Source organism: Trachurus trachurus (assembly GCF_905171665.1).
Source record: "Trachurus trachurus genome assembly, chromosome: 5".
In the NCBI taxonomy this organism is placed as follows: Eukaryota; Metazoa; Chordata; class Actinopteri; order Carangiformes; family Carangidae; genus Trachurus; species Trachurus trachurus.
Window position 1 is genome coordinate 33544833 of NC_139896.1, and position 18255 is coordinate 33563087.

Here is an 18255-nt window from a genome sequence, read left to right on the forward strand (position 1 = left end):
TCATGGCTGCCTTTTGTGAGCAGCTGCTGAGGCAAACACAGAATCTAATGTCGTGTGAATATTATGAGTTTTCAAAGCAGGCCAGGGCCTCGTACAACATTACTTTGTTGTGCATTTTTATTCTGGCAATCTACTGGGACCAATTATGATTAGAGAGCTGAGCCTTCATCTCTGAACCTCTAACTTGTGTTTATCAAGACCTCATATGCTCGGGCCCTTTCAATTTGATCTTTTTTTGCGCTGCACTAATGTGTAATGTATTATTTAACTCATAAATGTTTAAAAGAGCTAACAAATGCTAGTTCATCACTTTCTGATCTGTAAATTGCCAAACATTCCCATTTATGCCTGCATTAAAAGCATCCTTTGGTCCGTGTTCATGTTGTATCCTGATGAATCTTGAAGAAAAGCTTTTGATGTAGTTATTATTTAAGATCTTTTAAGGCTGCTTAGAGCAGAACTTTGTGAGAGTCTGATTCTGTAATCTCTCTGAAGGGTGTTCTCAGTGTGCGGGTCATTCTCCGGCTGCGAGCGCCGTTTCTGTTTCTATTCGTGGTTCTTGAGTGTTGCAAAAGGTGTTCTTATATTTTTCTCCTTCATGGCACATGGCCGTCGGTGTATTAATTTATCTGCAGGGGATTGATAGGGTTTCTGATCAATGCCATTGACTCAACGATCGCTTTACCATCTGCTGGGCACTCTGGCTTTTCAGAAAGAAATTAAATTTTCAGAACTGAAGGCACCGACCTGGCCGCTGTGTCTCATGGATCTCGGAGGGGCCGCAGCTTTGTGGCCGACTGTGGAGGTCATTAGAAGTCAATAGAAATTATGGATTGTACCTTTACACTGTAAGAGAGAGCTCCTGTAAAATATTAAATCGTTCTAAGTTAAGTGGTAATATGCCTGTGTGGTATGTGGGCGAATGTTGAAGCAATGCAAAAGTGCCTTGAGATACGAGTCATAACCGTGGAGAATGTGAATAGTATGGGGAACAAACTGCAAAGTAGTTTTTATTTCACGGACATACCTGCAATAATTGACTTTTTTTTTCTCTTCCACTTAAACAACCGAGCACAACTCTGACATATTATCACCTTTTGAATTTATGTGGCGAAACTGTTAGCAAACAGCCGCTCGTTTTTCACATCTGCCAGATACAGCAACATTAGCACTGATTCACAGTCGTGTTCCTTAGCCTTCTGATGAATTACATTCACTCTCCTTTTAGCTCTGTTTTTGGTTAACCACTAGAAAAATATCTCTATCTTTCACTGGCAAATGATCCACTTTCTTCTAGTCATTAACTGCATCTGTCCATTATTTGGTGCTAAACAGGAATTGTTATTTCAGGTTTGTGGGAGCATTTTACTCTATAATCTGGTCTGCAAAAACAATAATTATTGATGGTGACCTGGAAAACCAAAACAATGAGCTGAGGGGAACCGTAGTCTTGTCATGTGCTTTTTTAATGCACGTAGTCATATGATAGTTTTAAAGATAATTTATCATTTTAAAAAATCAAATTTTTAAAAAGGGCATGTGAGGGTCACATTTGCTTGATTGACAGCATGTAATCGCATAGTCATGGTATCCAACATGAGGCCTCCACCCGGCTCCACCTCTTGGAGAATGTAGTTTTTTCACATCTTGTAACCCGACAAAGACTGTGGCAGGCAACAAGCACAGATCCCTCCATCTTTCAAAATGAGACTAGAGACAACTACTGTAAGAATGGGTGTAACAGGTGATACATTTATGGGGTTTTTTTTTTAGATGTATTAGCTCCCAGGAGACAAATATACTATACGGTGCAGCGTTGAGTGTCTAAAATGAAGTTGCAGTGAGTTTATCTTCGTTGGCTTGAGCTGAGAAGTGGTACCGTCTTATTTTTGTGAGTTATTCAGTTGGTTGAGCTTACCGAAAACCTTGAACCTTCATAGCCGTGCTTAATAAGGTCAGTGCTGAAGGCAGGTACCAAACAAGCAACAGATAAATTTGACCACACAAGGCTACTGTATAGCGTATGTTACTGTCCTAAGAAAAGACAGCGGTGAAAAGGACAGAAGCTCTCTAACCACCGGCCTAAGTTGAACTGCAAAACCTGTAAGAGCCGTTTTTTTGTTTTTTTTTCAGACATATTTCCCTCTTCACATCTAAATTTTTGTAGTTTTTTTTTTTGTCTTTAGCTGTTGTCCAATACATATACACATTTGCTCCAATTTTGATAATGTCATCTCCACCTTTTGAGTAATTGCATATTTGGCTGATTGGCAAACTTTTATCCCTTTTGAGTAGAGGAGAAGATAGTAAAGCTGGTGTTCTTCTCTCGCCCCAGATGCAGGAGATGGCTTTGCACCACCACCAACAGCAACACCATCACCAGCACCCAGACGGCGCTCATTATGACCCTGCCCGTAACCACCCCATGATAAACAGCTCACCTCCGATACTGCCCAACCCTATGAGTGCACTGTCCCAGCTAAACTCTCAGGTCAGCCGGAGCGCACTGCCTCATGGCTCCCCCTCACCTCCCGGAAGTAAATCGGCCACACCCTCCCCCTCCAGCTCCAATCAGGAAGAGGAGACTGATCCTCATTCGAAGGTACTGGTGCGGCTTGTCTGGCTTGTAGCTGTGGAGTAGCAGGGGCAGGTCGGCCCCGACAGTGTTTGCATGCTCGCTGTAGGAAAACAGGGACAGTCAGACCTGGTTGAATATATTTGCTGGGAGTCGGAGTTCTAGCTATGGTTTTTCCTACAGTGTACTATATAGTATATATATATATATAGTGGTGTGGTGCAGTTAGCTCTCACGTTTGAAAAGAAAATTGCTTTGAGATATATAGCTCATGATTGAATTTAATTTTTCCATCCATTTTTCTTTATTCTGAGCTGCACAGTTAAATCAAAAGCAACATTAGGAATTAGTTTTTTTTTCTTAAATATGATTCAGACACAATCTTCTCTTTGTGCAAAAAATAATAATTTCACCCTCAGACAAATTGACACATTTGTGAATTGCTGACAATCCACAGCATGCCTCACACGCACGTGACACCATGTGAAATCTCTTTACACGATGCAGTTGTTGAAATGTGTGTATAGCTGCAGGAATGTTATTTACAGATGTGAAGGATATTTTAATGGGTTGATCATCCTCGCAGATACAAGGTTTTGGCAATCCCATCTAATTCTGTTACATACAGCCCTGTTTGAAACCTACCACGCCTCCATTTACATCACTCATTCATCCAAATGAAAAGAGAAGGATACTTGTTTAGATTCATTTGGTTTATGTAAATCTGTAAAAACTGCTTTCATAAATTGCACACAGACCAGTGTCTCCATGGATTTGCTTGGTTTCTATCAGGGAAATGTGAATGAGTGTGTAATTTAATCTGCCTGGTCCACAGTGTTACAGATCCATCTGTGTATTTAAATGCTGGGTCGCAGTGACACTGTATAACAAGAAGGGGGATCCTGTAGTTTTAAAAATATATTTCCCAACTCATACATCTCTGCTGTACTTCGCACCGTGTGTGTGTGTGTGTGTGAATAAAAATGATTACCATCTCTCCTATCAGTAAGTAATTCCATTTGCTCTCTCCAATTCATTCTGAAACCACATCAAAGCCAGAGCAGATACAGCAGGCGATTTAAAATTCCTTTCACCCCTGGCATGAAAAGTCAGAATTTATGACTTGCTGAACAACTCAAAAATAAAGATTTGAAAAGGTTTGATAAATTCAACTAACAGATGTTATTTTTGACAAAGTAAGGCAGAAGAGAAAAACTGCTGTCAACCAGCGCCTGTGTCGGAGTGTGACTGTCAGTGAAACATCGCCGCAATATTCAAACGCCGACGACACGGCTGTCGAACGGAGAGATTGAATTATGGATTTAATGAAGTTTACATGCTTCACCTGGACCCAATGTTACAAGCATTCATCAGAGATGCAATTATTCCCTCCAAAGGCAGTTCAATTGTGAAAGCTTTTCTTTTTTTTTTGCAGCGTCAATAAAGCTGTTTTTGTGTGTTTGTCTCTCTGATGGTCTTCCAGATCACAGGTGAGAAACGACCGTCTTCAGAGATGATGAAGCCCAAGCCCAAACCCCAAAAAAAGAAGAAGAAGAAGGATCCCAATGAGCCTACAAAGCCTGTGTCAGCCTACGCCTTGTTCTTCAGAGACACCCAGGCAGCCATTAAGGGACAGAACCCCAATGCCACCTTTGGCGACGTGTCCAAGATAGTGGCCTCCATGTGGGACGGACTGGGAGAGGAGCAGAAACAGGTAGAGTCATGTTTTAGCATTTTACTCTATCCTCTAATCCAATTGATGATGCCGTACAGTATTTGTGTATCTAATGTATTACAGGCATGGCCATCCATAACTTTCAATGCAGATGCGCTGTTTGAGAGATCTCAAACAGCAACACATCATCTAAAGAAATTCAAGAACAGATGAAAAAACAAATATAGACATTTAGACATTTCCAAAGCTTTGGGACTCCAGTGAACCATGGTGAGAGGCGCCTTTATCCACTAATGGAGAAAGCTCAGCTCAGAACAGTGGTGAAAACCTTCCCTAGATGGCTGCCCTACCAAAATACTTTAAAAAAATATAAAACGAATGATTTGAGTGTGACAAATCTGCAAGAAAGTAAGAAATCCGGAAGGGGGTAAATACTTTTTCACTGCACTTTATTTAATGGAGAGGGAACAAAGATGTTCTCAGCTGTAAACAGTAGGCTAAATATAATCATTAAAGGCTGAAAACCACAGGACATTTCTGTCCTGATATAAGCGGTGTAAAGCTCAAGCATGTGGTAGCCTCCTTTCATAACTAAGAAGAATAAAATAAGAATAAAAAGTCTAAGTCTACTTTATATAATTGTGGGTCATTTTGATGTAATACAGCCTATAAAAGTACTAGCTAAGGGGGTCCAAAGTGAGGCATAGTTTTTGTCAATAATGTGAACATTTTCCACATATTCACATATTCACATACCCCACCCCCCCATGTCTTATAGCAAATGTAACTTTACTATGTATTAAGCAGAACAAAGAGAAATCATGTCTAGAAAGACGTCCAGAGGCATCACTGCATTTTTGCTCAAATAACAACATGGCGGTTCCATCTGAGTGGTGACTGTTGGCAAAAACAGTTAAACTTGTGACTGTGAGCTAAATAATTTCCGGCCCATGATTGAAACTATGTGTCTATTGTCTTGTTTTAGCTCTAAATGCATCTATGAACGATTCTGATAGCACACAATCAAATACTGTCACTATCCTGTGTGAATGCAATAAAAAAATAAAAAATAAAATAAAAATCACATAGTGACCGAAATAAATAGTTTGGTTTCATTAGCTGCAGACATATTTGACAGCATATTTTCAGGAGTCAATTTCATTTTGTTGAAGCCTCACTTGCACATAAGGAACTGCAGTAACATTTGTGGAAAGCATTTCTGTCCAGCACATATTCTGTTTCATTTCAGTACAACAGACAAAGTAAAAAAAAAAAGGTTTCTATGTGTTTGTTGTAACAAATGATGGTGTGAAATGAATGGAAAACGAGACAGTCTGATGATCATGCGCAGACTCATATTTTTAGAATATCCAGTCAGGGCGCAGCCTATTGGATGTCAAATAAAAGCACCTGTCTCGATGACAAAGTGCAGCCCATTCTCCTCAACCCCAGCCACTGTCGACTAGACCCTATCTAGCATGTGTGTGTTTTTCTCCCACCAAACCTACTTTATACGCTGGACTTTGGAGGCCGTCTGTCCCTTTTATTTGCAGTTAATTTTTGCCGCCTTCACCGGGGCTCTTCACCATGAATCTTCATTTCGCCGCTGACACCCTTGAATGTGAATTCCTCATTTCCTGTCCTTTTATTTATATCTGTTGCCTGGTGATTTGATCATGCTGGGAATACAAGATTAGCAATTGCCTTGTCCTTGGTTTCGCCTCAAGGACATCTGCTCCTGAAATGTTATTGTTTGTGCTTCTTAACCCTTTGTGTCCTGGCTTCTTTTTTACCTTAGGTTTCTCTCTCCCTCTCCCTCTCTCTCTCTCTCTCTCTCTCCTTCTCTTTCTCTCTCTCTCTCTCTCTCTCTGCCTCTCTTGCTCTCTCCCTGTCTCATTGTCTCTCTCCCTCTTCCCCCTAAATGCATTTGTCCTTCACAGTTTTACCTGGGAACAGAGCTGAAACGAACAAAAGGGCAGCTCCGCCATTAAAAATCCATCCGTTTGTTGTGTCATTCCACAGCTAATTTTTTGATTTGTTTGTGCATTCATGTGTTTAATCAAACGTGTCACCTCGCAAGACACATAATTAACTGGAGGTAATGATGTCATTATGGACTGAAATGTAGTACCCTCTCTGGGCAATAACACTGTGATTGCTCTAATTATTCTCAGTGACTAACACTGTCACTTATTCCAGTACAACAAATGGGCAAACTTGATAACTGTGCATTTGCAGAGTGTAACCAATTTAGCAATTGCATGTTAACACGCATTAAACGATAAATCTTCTCTTCTTGGTTTAATCCAAAAACATATTTTACCACAGCCTGCTGTGTACCCAACTGCTGGCCAGAAAAATGCACATGGAATATGTAAAAACTTTCCATGACGACATCTCATAGCTTAAAGGCTTCTATCTCCCCCTGCTCATGATGAGTGGATGAATTTGCCATTATTTGCCCCCCACCCCCCTCCTCCTCCACAACACTGTCTGTCACGTCATCTCTATAGGACCGATGAGGTGTGTTCTATAATGTCACAGTCAGACCCTGTGGAGCCACGCAGGAGCAGCAGAATGTAAACACAACCCTTCCCCTACACACATCTTTGTTTTAACTAGAAAGTGGCCCCTGTTTCCAATTACCTGTAGGGTTCCTCAAACGCACCGCTGCACAGCCCAACTCACGCAGACGCAGCCAAGGCAACGCGGGTTATTGCTGCATTGTATTTAAATAATGATCAGAAGTTTCATTGCTGTGTATTCTGTTCTTTTTGGTGATTCTTTTTGTCGTCTACCCCCCCACCCACCCCCCACCTCCTTTGCCTCCTCTCTTCTTGTGTATTCTCCAGTGCCGTCCTTGAGTTTCAGAGAACAAAGTTTTTTTTTATTCATGTTTATGTTCATATTTTCTTTTTTATTAAGATGTTTTCTTAGCTTGCACGCTATACACTTCTTCTTCGTTTTTTTTTTTTTTTTATATATTCCCAAAGGCCTTTGCTTTACTGTGCAAGATCAGTGTATTATTTGGGCTGTGTTATTCCTCAAGGTGACTACATGTTAAAGCTGCCCCAGAAACACAAAAGAACATTTTTCTTGTTTTTGTTATTCAAGATTAAGATCAATTTTCGGTTTTTACAAGAGCAGGGAGGGAACAATGATAATGCAGCCGGAGAGGGGGGAGGAGAGACCTTACAGTAGCTTTATTTAATTGTGTGTGCTGTGTTGGCGTTGTGTAACTGGTGAAGGTAGAAGGACCGAGGTAGAAGGAAATAAAAGCAGTCACTTTGTCTAAATGGAGCAAACAGTTCATCCTGGCTGAGTATTAGTAGCTGTTCAATAGTATCAATCCATCTGTTTTTCTTTTTCTTTTTGCAGTTTCCTGCTTCATTGTCTCCTGTATGTCTTTTTCTTTTGTAATCGTCCCCATTTCCTCTTACAAAACACCTATCCTTTCCTCTTCTTTCCTCTCTTCTCATCCCTCCCTATCCACTCTCCTCTATCTCTACAATTCCAGTCCGTTTCCTCTGCTCCTCCTCCTCCTCCTCCACTCCCACCGCCTCCTCCTCCTCCCACTCCTCCTCCTCTCACCGGTTGCTCGGTCTTTCGGTCGTAGGGGTAATCACTCCCTTCAGTGTCAGCAGGGTGCGGAGTTATTGTCTCCTGTAATTAACTGGTTATCAAACAAGAACATTTCATTAAGGTACAATTAGGGGCTAATTCAGGCGGGACACCTCTGTGTCAGGATTACGATGGAGGCATATGCTCTCTCCTTGCAGCTTTGTTATTTTTAATTCATACTGACCTGCAGCCTCTGACGGCTTCAATTGCTAATGAATCCACTCACTTTGGAATAATTAGACATCCTTAGGCATGGTAATTTATTTAAAAGTATCCGTCGTTGCGCAAATCATTAGCTGTGTTAAATTAATTTGAAATTAAAGCTGCTGGGAGTAGTTTGGGGTTCATTAAAGAGGCAGCCATGGCTCTATCAATATTTAAGGAGAAAGGGCTAAGGTTGTCACTTTTTTGTGTATGTTTTCTTTACTACAACTCCAATTAATCTGCGAGTACATACTGTCTGCTTCCATTAAGAAATCTGTAGCTCAGAGTTCTTCATTCAAACGAGTCTCCGTCCAAAATATCTCCATGTATATCATAGGAGGGGGGCTGTAATAATAATAATAATGTAAATAGGGATGAGTGAGGGGATAAACATCAGCTGTTTGAGCAGGAGATTGTATCCGTCTTCATCCCCATTTGTTTGCTGTTCTGTGTGTATGTCTGTTTGTTTATTGACTGTACTGTGTGTATGTGTGTGAGAGAGAGAGAGAGTGTGTGTGTGTGTGAGAGAGAGAGAGCTAGCGGCCGTCTCTGCCTATGTGCATTCAGCAACACATGAATGCTTAATGGTTATTCTACCCCACCTCTTTGAAAGAAATGACCCCATCCATGGAGCCACAGACAGTCTCTCACTGAGGATCAGTAATTACCCAATGCATTCACACGCACGCACACGCGCACACACACACACAAAGACACACAAATTCTCCTTCATATTAAAATGCTTCAGAGAGAAGCTGAGATCTGAGTCTTCCTCATCGATTTAAGGGTGGACTTTTTGCAACTTGTTTTCCCTGCATCAGAAAGGCAATGGCAGCTATAAAGAGGCCGTGAGTGACATGTGATGACATTAACTCGAATTCCCTGTCTACACGCATCATTTGAGGTTCATTCAGAAGGCTTGAGATTGCCTCTTTGCTAATGCTGTTTTGAATTCTTCTCTTTTTTTTTTCTTTTCCCCCTTCCTCGTCTGAATGATTTGCTGGGACATCAGCTCTGATTAAGAGATGAGCAACAGCCTTGACAGAGGAGAAGGCTGAAAAGCAGTACACAAAATGACAAACAGCTTCTCACTCCTCATTTAGCTCTGTAATATTTAATAACTCCCATTTTCAACATAACTGCTTGCAGGTTTTCGCTCTGGACGTTTTTCAAGGAAGAAATGATTCAAACGCAGCAACATCGCACGGACGGTCAAAGCTCCTTGACTTCATAAGTGTAAAGTGAATGCATCTTATATGTTTTTCATTGCAGGGTGCACTGTCAGGTCACAACAATCACACTATGGCTCCTAAACCCCCCCACGTCTACATCAGTCAGTGTGGATCACACGGTCATTTTAGCCTTTGGCATCACCTTGTAATCAATCGTTGTTGTTGTTGTGTTTGCTCCTGCAGAACTACAAGAGGAAAACAGAGGCTGCTAAGAAGGAGTACCTGAAAGCCCTGGCCGCCTACAGAGCCAGCCTGGTTTCCAAGGTAACCGCATGGGGTCACATCTTTGATATACATGGGTCAGCAGCGATATAAGGGATGATAAATTAGACAGAGAATTCCTCTCACTTTTATTCCAAGGAAAGGGTCCACTTGCTGCACTAAAGGGTTAGTGCGTGCGTGTGTGTGCGTGCGTGTGCATGTGCTCAAAGGCGAACTGTGAAAATTAGGCCTCAAACACAACCCGATTTGCAACCTGGGGAGAAATGAAAAGTAGCAGATGAGCAGAAGTGGACATTACTGATGGGCTGCTAATGTGTTGGCTGAGCTTTACTCACACCTACTGCTCTCTCTTTGCTGCAGGTTACTCCAGTTTAGACCTGAACATTAATACTTTTCTAGAAGCTTGTGTGAAAAAAAACATATTCACATTGTAAAAGCCCCCACCCCCGACCAACATCTGCAATGCCTCTACCAGCGTTACCACAGTAATAGGGGGGGTAGCGCGCCTGTTCACTCGGTGCGCAGCGTTTCTCTTCTCAGTGTCCACATTGTTTTTCTGAAACACAACTCTAAATTGCATTAGCATATGCCAAGCTCCTCCTCCTTTCCTTCCCCCTCCCCCTCTCCCTCCCGCCTTCACCCCACTCTGTCCTCCCTCCTTCCCTCCCTCCCTCCCGCGCACCGCCACACTTCCTCTCACGCTCATGGGCTGAAAACAAGCACCTTGATTAAAGCATGAATAGTTAATTCATCAGCCTCTTCACTGTGGCGCACTTTCAACTAAAAAGACCATTCTCATCTCTTGTCTTTGGTGCAATTAGACATTCACGTCAGAGCTCCCTATACAGAGATTTGATTGATACTATACGTTGGGAGATTGCCAGTCAAAAAAACTGACTGACAAAAATAAACCTGCCACTCCCCAACCACCACCACCCCCCCCTTTCACTTATTCAGTACCAGCCAATCCGATTCAACACGACTTTTTTTTTTTTTTTAATTACCAATGAAGGAGTCTTTTCAACGTGAATTGGGGTGGGTGGAATTAGAGGTAATTGGAGTCTCATTTGAAGGATTCACATCTTCAGTGTGCACCTGTTGCCTTTTTGTTTTGTGGCGCATGTCGGTTTGTTTGGGAGAAGAAGAAGATGAAAAAAAAAAAAAAAAGTTTGATTGCTACCCACTGTAAGTCATGGCACTTCTTCTTGTGTCGAGCTAAATCCAAAAAACTCCCCAAGTACAGAATGTGTTTTTGAAAAAGTCCTCGATGAAAAACACAAGTCCTCATAACATGGGAAATATATGCCGTCCATATGAAAGCCCTTTTTGCAATGCTTTAACATTAATCACCCCCCATCATCTCACCCTCCCCCTTCTCCCCCACGTGTCCCTGCAAACTGCGTCTGTCCCTCTGCTTTATCCGTCCCTCCATCCCCGTTTCCATTGATTATTTCAGGGGTACAGAGGGATGGATGTGAGCCATTACTAAATAGCAGACCACCACACATCACTCCAGCCAGCCTGACAGTTAATGAGAAACACTGGATGTATTTCATACACACATCACCTCATGAAAAAAAAAAAAAAGCGAGACAGCAAGCCCAGCAGAATAAGAGTGTGGGTGTGTGTTAAGTCTCTATGCATCAACAGGGTTTGTGTGGAATGAATAGAGAAGAAGAACAGAACAGTGACCATTAGCATTTTCCACTAAGGCTGGGTTGCACCAACAAGGTTTAATTTAATCTAAGATTAGTAAAACTATGTTTAAAATGAGTTAATCCAGGTTTAAAATTAAGCAGAGCTCTGTTGCACCATTTAAAATTAAAGCAGAAGTAAGTGGTCCGGTCGTTTTCGCTAATGCTGCGTTCCAGGCAGGCTTTTGAAATCGTAAATTACAGCTTCAAGTCACAACTTACGACTTTGTAGCGTTTCAGGCAACCCACTCGTGTTTTTCCGACCTGTTTTACCGGTGAAAGTCACTATAACGGCCACTCGTAACTTCCGACCGGTGAACTCGTACCAGATCGAACTGGTACGACTTCACGGTCGGAAAAATACGAGTTTCCTTGAACGCACCATAACAGTCCTCGTCCCTACGTCACCACATTCACAGCGTTCCTTGGCTGCACACACAGCCCTGCATGCCGTTCTCTCTCCTCATTGGATAAAAACTGTAGGATACGATAAATGTTTTCTCTTCGGCTCAGAGCAGAGCAGAGGGACTGAGAGACCCGTGTTTCAGTCCAAACACTCTATGTAAGTGATTGCTGTCGGAAGATATAACTATTTAAGACTTATATTAACACAAATATATCACTCACTTCTGCTTTAATCTCAGGTTAGTAAAACTCAGTTTAACTGAATTTAAACTGAGTTTAAACTGATTTAAATCAATAGGGATAACTGTGGATATCGAAATTAAAATGAATAATTAATTATGCAATTAAATATACAGGCTACACCACTGTAAGTGTGCTGTCAGGATCCTGGGAGCCTGTTTCAACGGGTGCTTTTCCGATTAAACGTTACATTGTTGCTAGCTAGCAAAAACGTTAGCCTAACGTTACTTGTTAACTTGATCGGCTACGTTAACATGGCTAAATGTGACTTTAGGTTATGAATAGCTTTATTTGTTCGGATCCCCATTAGCTGTGCTCTAGAGCACCGCTAGTCTTCCTGGGGTCCACATTTAAAGGGACAACGAGGAGTTTCTATTTGGTTATAAAAAAGTCTCACATTAATGTGGATGAATCTACGCTACCCACACTTGTTAATGGGTCCATTTTCGATAAATATATCGTTTTGTCTCTATCGTTATTTTGTTATTATTAGTGGTGGCGGAAATGCTGGTTGAGCCGACCAGCGTTTCTTTACTTTCGGTTTCGTGGCGAGTCATGAGAATAATGCCGCCGAATCGCCGTTTATGGTCGGAACTACGACGGTATGTGATCGTCTTCGAACCTCTGACTTTAATTCTTGATGAATGAAAACATGAGTCTGTCTTGCGCCGGTCAAAGAAATGTACGGTGCGCGCGGAGGCTCATAAATGTAGTGTGAAAACGCTTCGCTTTTCCAAAAACTCCTCGTTGTCCCTTTAACATGGCTAAATGTGACTTTAGGTTATGAATAGTTTTATTTGTTCGGATCCCCATTAGCTGCACTCTAGAGCATCGCTAGTCTTCCTGGGGCCCACATTTAAAACCAGTACATTTAAACATCTACAATCACAACACGAAAAAGACAAGTCAACAAAAACTTACATTAAATCTGCACAATCGGATGGCCATCCACATCAAAGAACGTATGTAAGATACTCCAATGTACAGTGGTTATGAAATAAAAGAGAATAAAATAAAAGGGTAAAACAAATGAAAATGACAACAAGAAACCCTACTACCCTACATAAAACCCTTATGTGTGAATGTGTGTGCATGTGTATGTGTGCGTATGTTATTTTACAGATATAAAATTCCAAGATGTTTTTTTATTTGCTTTTTGAATGTTAGTTTGTGTGTGAGTTTAGTTATTGGCAGTGCTAAGGAGTTCCATGCTTTCATTGATCTGTATTCTATTAGATACAGTGAAGTATACAAAGGTGTTGCATAAACATCCTCTTCCTCCTCTCTCCTGTCTAGACATATAATGATCCGGTGGAGACAAAAAGTGCCCAAACAAGCCAGGCCTCTCCACATATGATGCCAGCCAACCCCCCCCTGTACAGCGTGCCACCTCCCCCCCAGCCGTCATCGCCCTACCTGGGGCCCGGGGCCTTCCCCCTCACCGACCTGCAGAGCTACGCCGGACACGCCCCTCGCCACGCCCTGTCGCAGACGCTCAGCCAATCGCAGATGCTGCCCAGCATTAGTGCCTCTCCCCCCTCCTCCTTCCAGATCAGCCCCCCCCTTCACCCCCACCAGCAGCTCTCCCTGCACCAGAGCTCGCTCCTCAACCAGCCTATCCGCATGCAGCAGGTCCAGTCCCAGCCAATCATCCCTCACCAGATGGGGCTGCAGGCCTCCCTTCACTCCCCCCCTCCTGGGCAGCAGGTAGAGTAACAAACCGAGACACACCTGCCGCTGTGGAGCAGCTTGCGTATTAAGTCTTGAGCTTCATCTTCCTTTCTTTCTTTCTTTCTTCCTTCCTCCAGGGTTTTTCTCACCTCCAGTCAGAGTATCAGAAGAGCATTGGGGGTTCCCAGTCTCCAGGAGCTCCTGGCCCTGGTCCAGGCCCTGGAGTGGCTCAGAGCCATGACTGGGACAGTGAATACTGCAATCGGGAGTGTGGCAACCACTGCAGGTCAGTGGAAACTGAGGAGACAGTTTTATTTGCTTCCCACAGTCTGTTTTTCCACAATAACCTTTGTTACTGCAACTCATCAAATCACATGGGCTTGAATAATAACACACGGAAAGGAGACGAACGAACCAACTGTGCACAACCATGGCTCATTTACGCTCAGAAAAGGGCAAAATATATTGAAAAACAAAAACCGTATACGTTAAGATAATGAAAGTATAGGCTATAATGTTTTCTTTTGAATGTTTTTTACCATAAATCTGAACCTTAGACCAGAACTCCATTAGAAATAAGCATATAGCGTATTTCCATGGCAGACGTGTCTCCACACTGCTTTCACAATACGAGTGTTGAAAATTGTCAGCTCTGTTCCAGTGAGACAGGGAGACAGCTGGAGAGGTAATGGTGAGATAATAGAGCTTGTCATGTGTTTGTCAGACAGCAGTAAAAAAAAACAGATGTTCCCACCACAAGTTTTCACTGTTATTGTACTAAATGGTTTGGTGGGCTGTGCCGTCCTGCAGCACACCGAGGATATTCTGAGCACGCTTAACGCACTGTATGAGATGTTGCATTTATTAACAGGCTTTGGTTAGAGTGAGGTTAAAGCTCAGAGAGGGAATGGGGGTGTTTCGCTTTAGATTGTGGGCATGAAATGTATTATCCGTCCCCTTTTGTAACATCATCTATTTTTCTCTTTTTGTAATCTAACCTGTGCCTGTTGTTGTGTTGTGTTTTTTCTCTCTCCCTTCCTCCAGTGGCAGCATGATAGGCAGGGACAAGCCACTCTACCTCACCTGAAACTGAAGATCATACGACACCGAGGAGTCTACTCCCACCACCCCCCCTCCCCCTTCCCCATCCCCATCCCCCTCGCCCCTTTCCCCCCTGCCCCCGCCCCCGACCCTCTTCTGATGCACACATACAGTTCACACTCAACATACAATTACATACTATTACACACACACAACACACCCACCCCCACACACACATTATTCTGCCTCCCAAACACCATCACCACCACCTTTTTTTGTCAATGTAACTATCATTTCTCTCAGTTTCTAGAAGAATTTGTGACCAGAGTTTTTTGACTAGATGACTACTGTCTGTACCACTTAATGTATTAGCAGTCTTCTTGCTGTTTAAATTTGCCAAGCACTTATAAAACCCCCCCTCCCTCCCCGCCTCCACTTCCCTCCTGCTGCCTCCACCCTCACCCTTCCCTCCCCCCTCCCCTCTTGAGTTGTGTGTCTGTGCCCTCTCTGATACAGGCCGGGCCGTTGAGCACTCCTCTTCTATGTCACCATCAAAGTCCCCTCAGGGACCCCATCCAGCTTTAATTAGAATGAGAAGAAAAATAACTACTCTTCCTCTTCTTTAATCATTTTAATTTTCCTTTTGTGTTTTTTCTCCTTTTTTTGTTGTTGTTGTTGTTATTGCTGTTTTATTTATTTCTGGCTTGCAAAATTGTTCTTTTTTCCCCCTTTTTTGTTTTTTCTTTTTTGCCAATAAGCGTTGAGCCCTGTACTGTAGAGAAATATTAACTTCAAGTAGGTTCAGCACAGGCCTTGATGTTATAGTAGCTTTGCTTAAGGGCCTGCAAATTAATACAAAAAGCTTGGGTGGGGAACAGAAACAAAACAAAAAGAATCTTTTTTTAATATTAAAGACCTGTTTAGGTCTACTGAGCTGTCACAGTGTGATTGTAAATATCACTTTTATGGGATCAAATTGGGAATTGGAAGTCCAGATAGATTTGTTTCCTCTTTAATATTACATGTAAGTCATTTTGTGTGTGTGAGTGTGTGTGAGTGTGTGTGTGTGTACGTCTGGACGTTAGAATGTACCCCATTCATAACGGTGTGCAGCTGAGTGTGCGTGTGTGTATGTGCGCGGACACACACTTTGCGTGCGAGAGTGTCTCAGTATTCGAGTGTCGAGTCTTTCTCGTGAATTTTAACAGCCCTGTGCAGCTGGATTTCAGAGGAGTATTTCACACTCTCGTTCTTGCATTAAATCTGTGCTCACTGGTGTGTTTTTTCCAATAAAGTTCAATCTAAAACTGAATACACAATATGTGTCCTGCAGATCATTAAATGGAAAGAGCCAGGTGAGAGATGGAGAGGAAGGACATAGAAAGAGAGAAAGAAAGAAAGAAACGCTGGGAGATAAAATGAGATATAATGTTGCAGGTGAAGAAAAAAAAAAGATATTGCCTCAAAATGCGCCCCCCCCCTCCCCCTCCTCCACCACTCCCTCCCTGTTCTTATTTTTGTCTGACCATAATGTCAATTCTGTCTCCTCGACATGCAGAAATGAAGTAATGAAATATGTGAATGGAGCCATCACATCCACATTACCAGTGATTTTTATAAGTTTGTAGTCGGTGTTTGGTTGTATTGATCTCATCTTTTTAACTTTTGTGTGATTAACAGAAATGCATTTTGCTGACAAAGACATCTGTTTTTATCTCTTTACTGTAGCATCATTTCAGTTTTAGTTGTTACAGAACTATAAAAAATTTAAGTTGTGTAAAAAAAAAAAGAAGAAAAAAAAAAACCCTGCCAATTGTAGTTATTTTATTTGTAAAGCCAGTAATGATAAATATTTTAAATGGTTATCAATATATTGTTTTTCGCTAGTTGCCCATCAGTCATTTGACAGGTTTTCTTATTTATGAAAGAAATTAGATCACTTTTTTGCTTCTTACAATGGAGGTGTATTTTTATTCTTATTTTATTGTTTTGTTCTTTTTTCCTTTGGTTTGATAAAAATGATGATGACCACAGCAATGATTATTTTTTTTATTTTTTACATTTTGGATGCTGCTCCTTTCTTTCCTTGCCAGCAGCATCTGTTTGTGTCACAATGCTTCTTTTATTTCAAACCTGCATAATAAAAAAAAAGTTAAAAAGTGGATACGCCTGATGTCTGTTAATTCCCCTGCTGACTTATTCTTTCGTCCCTTTCTCTAATGAGACGATCACACCTTTTTTTTTTAAGATTAAAAAAAAAGAACAGGGTAATCGTTGTTTTAAAGATCCACTAACACCCCCAACTTTCTGTACCTTACAGTGAATTTGCACTTAAGAGGGTTGCGTTTGTATCCTATATTTATATTTAGCTCAGGGCTCCGATGGCATTAGCTAATTAGCCATGGATACAGTCTACACCAGCCAGCGTGGATATTGCCAGTAAACTATCTTAACAAACAAGAGAGCAGATGCGAGAAGACGTTTGCTTTGCTTGTGAAAGTGGTGCATCGTAGGCGTCTAGTGTGAGATAAAGAGAACAGAGAAATGCAATGTGCACACAAACTCAGGCAACCGTCCAAGTACTGATTTTACCCCAATTGCACACAAGTCTTCTTAGAGACTTTTCAGAAAGAGATAGAGAGAAAAAGAGAGAGAGAAGGAGAGATTGAAATGGAACTGTCACGATCCCTCCATTCAATGTTTTATTCATTTTACGTCTGCCTGCTGTCTCTTCTTCAATAGTATTGAATTGGCAAATAGATCATTATTGGACAATTGGAAAACCTGCCACTTTGTGATATGACACACATTATATGAAAATCACAGTCATACATTCTTAATGCAGTGGCAGATAAAAGAGGTTTTGGGTGCAGTCACGCAGCTCGGTCTCTGTGCCTTTTGTGTACATACAGTCATGTGTTTATAGGTGGATATTACGCATTTTCCTCTTTTCTGTGTTTAGGTGCTGCCGGTGCTTTTTATTTGTGCATACCTAGTCACAATAACTTCACTTCTTCTCTTCTCATTTTAGACAAAATAGCTTTTTTTTCACTCATTTCCTGCACCTTACTCTCTGCCATCAACAGCAGCGTGGCAGTCATTGTCTATAGTAATACTGTAGTAAATACTGCCAGGAGACAGTATCAATTTGACACCTTCTGTCAGCGCCTTTAATCCCATCCCTCGTCTCAGAGTCAAAGTCATGAGGCCAACGGAGAATGAAAAGCTACAATTTATGGCGGAGGAGAGGTGAATGCATTGGTCTTGTTGGTTTCCATAGATTTGAAAAAGACCAGTGCAGCAACAAAATGGATGACATCAATAACAGCGGGCGGGCTGACAAAGACGAGGTCAGTGTGGTGTCCATCAAGGAGACAGCAGAATAAAGAGTCACACAAACCTGCAATAGACTCACCGTTTAATACAAGATCAAAAGTGCAAATATTCTAATTAAATATTTATTATAGTTGATGTTTAATGGGATTTAGATTAGTTCACTTTTATTTATTCATTCTGCTGGTTAGCTTTTAATTATTTAACCAAATCCAAATGAAAGCTGACATTTAAATTCACCTCCTGTCTTATTTTGTGTCTTTTTGGACATATTTTATACGGACATCAGGTTTTATATTTAACAAGTAAAACTACATGTTTTGCTTTAGATTCCTTAATTAG

The 18255-nt window shown here is 41.6% G+C and overlaps 1 protein-coding gene across 2 annotated transcripts in view; it reads left to right on the forward strand.

Annotated features, from left to right (window-relative positions):
* tox2 (TOX high mobility group box family member 2) overlaps window positions 1-16742 on the forward strand; it is a 103258-nt gene extending 86516 nt beyond the window's left edge. The window contains exons 5-10 of one of the 2 annotated variants that reach the window (XM_083971413.1): window positions 2336-2602; window positions 4059-4289; window positions 9491-9571; window positions 13165-13575; window positions 13677-13825; window positions 14584-16742. In XM_083971413.1, coding sequence (XP_083827539.1) covers window positions 2336-2602; window positions 4059-4289; window positions 9491-9571; window positions 13165-13575; window positions 13677-13825; window positions 14584-14626 — 1182 coding nt within the window. In that variant the 3' untranslated portion in view covers window positions 14627-16742. The remainder of the gene's footprint in view (window positions 1-2335; window positions 2603-4058; window positions 4290-9490; window positions 9572-13164; window positions 13576-13676; window positions 13826-14583) is intronic. The other variant, XM_083971414.1, reaches the window with a different exon arrangement.
* The last annotated feature ends 1513 nt before the right edge of the window (window positions 16743-18255 follow it).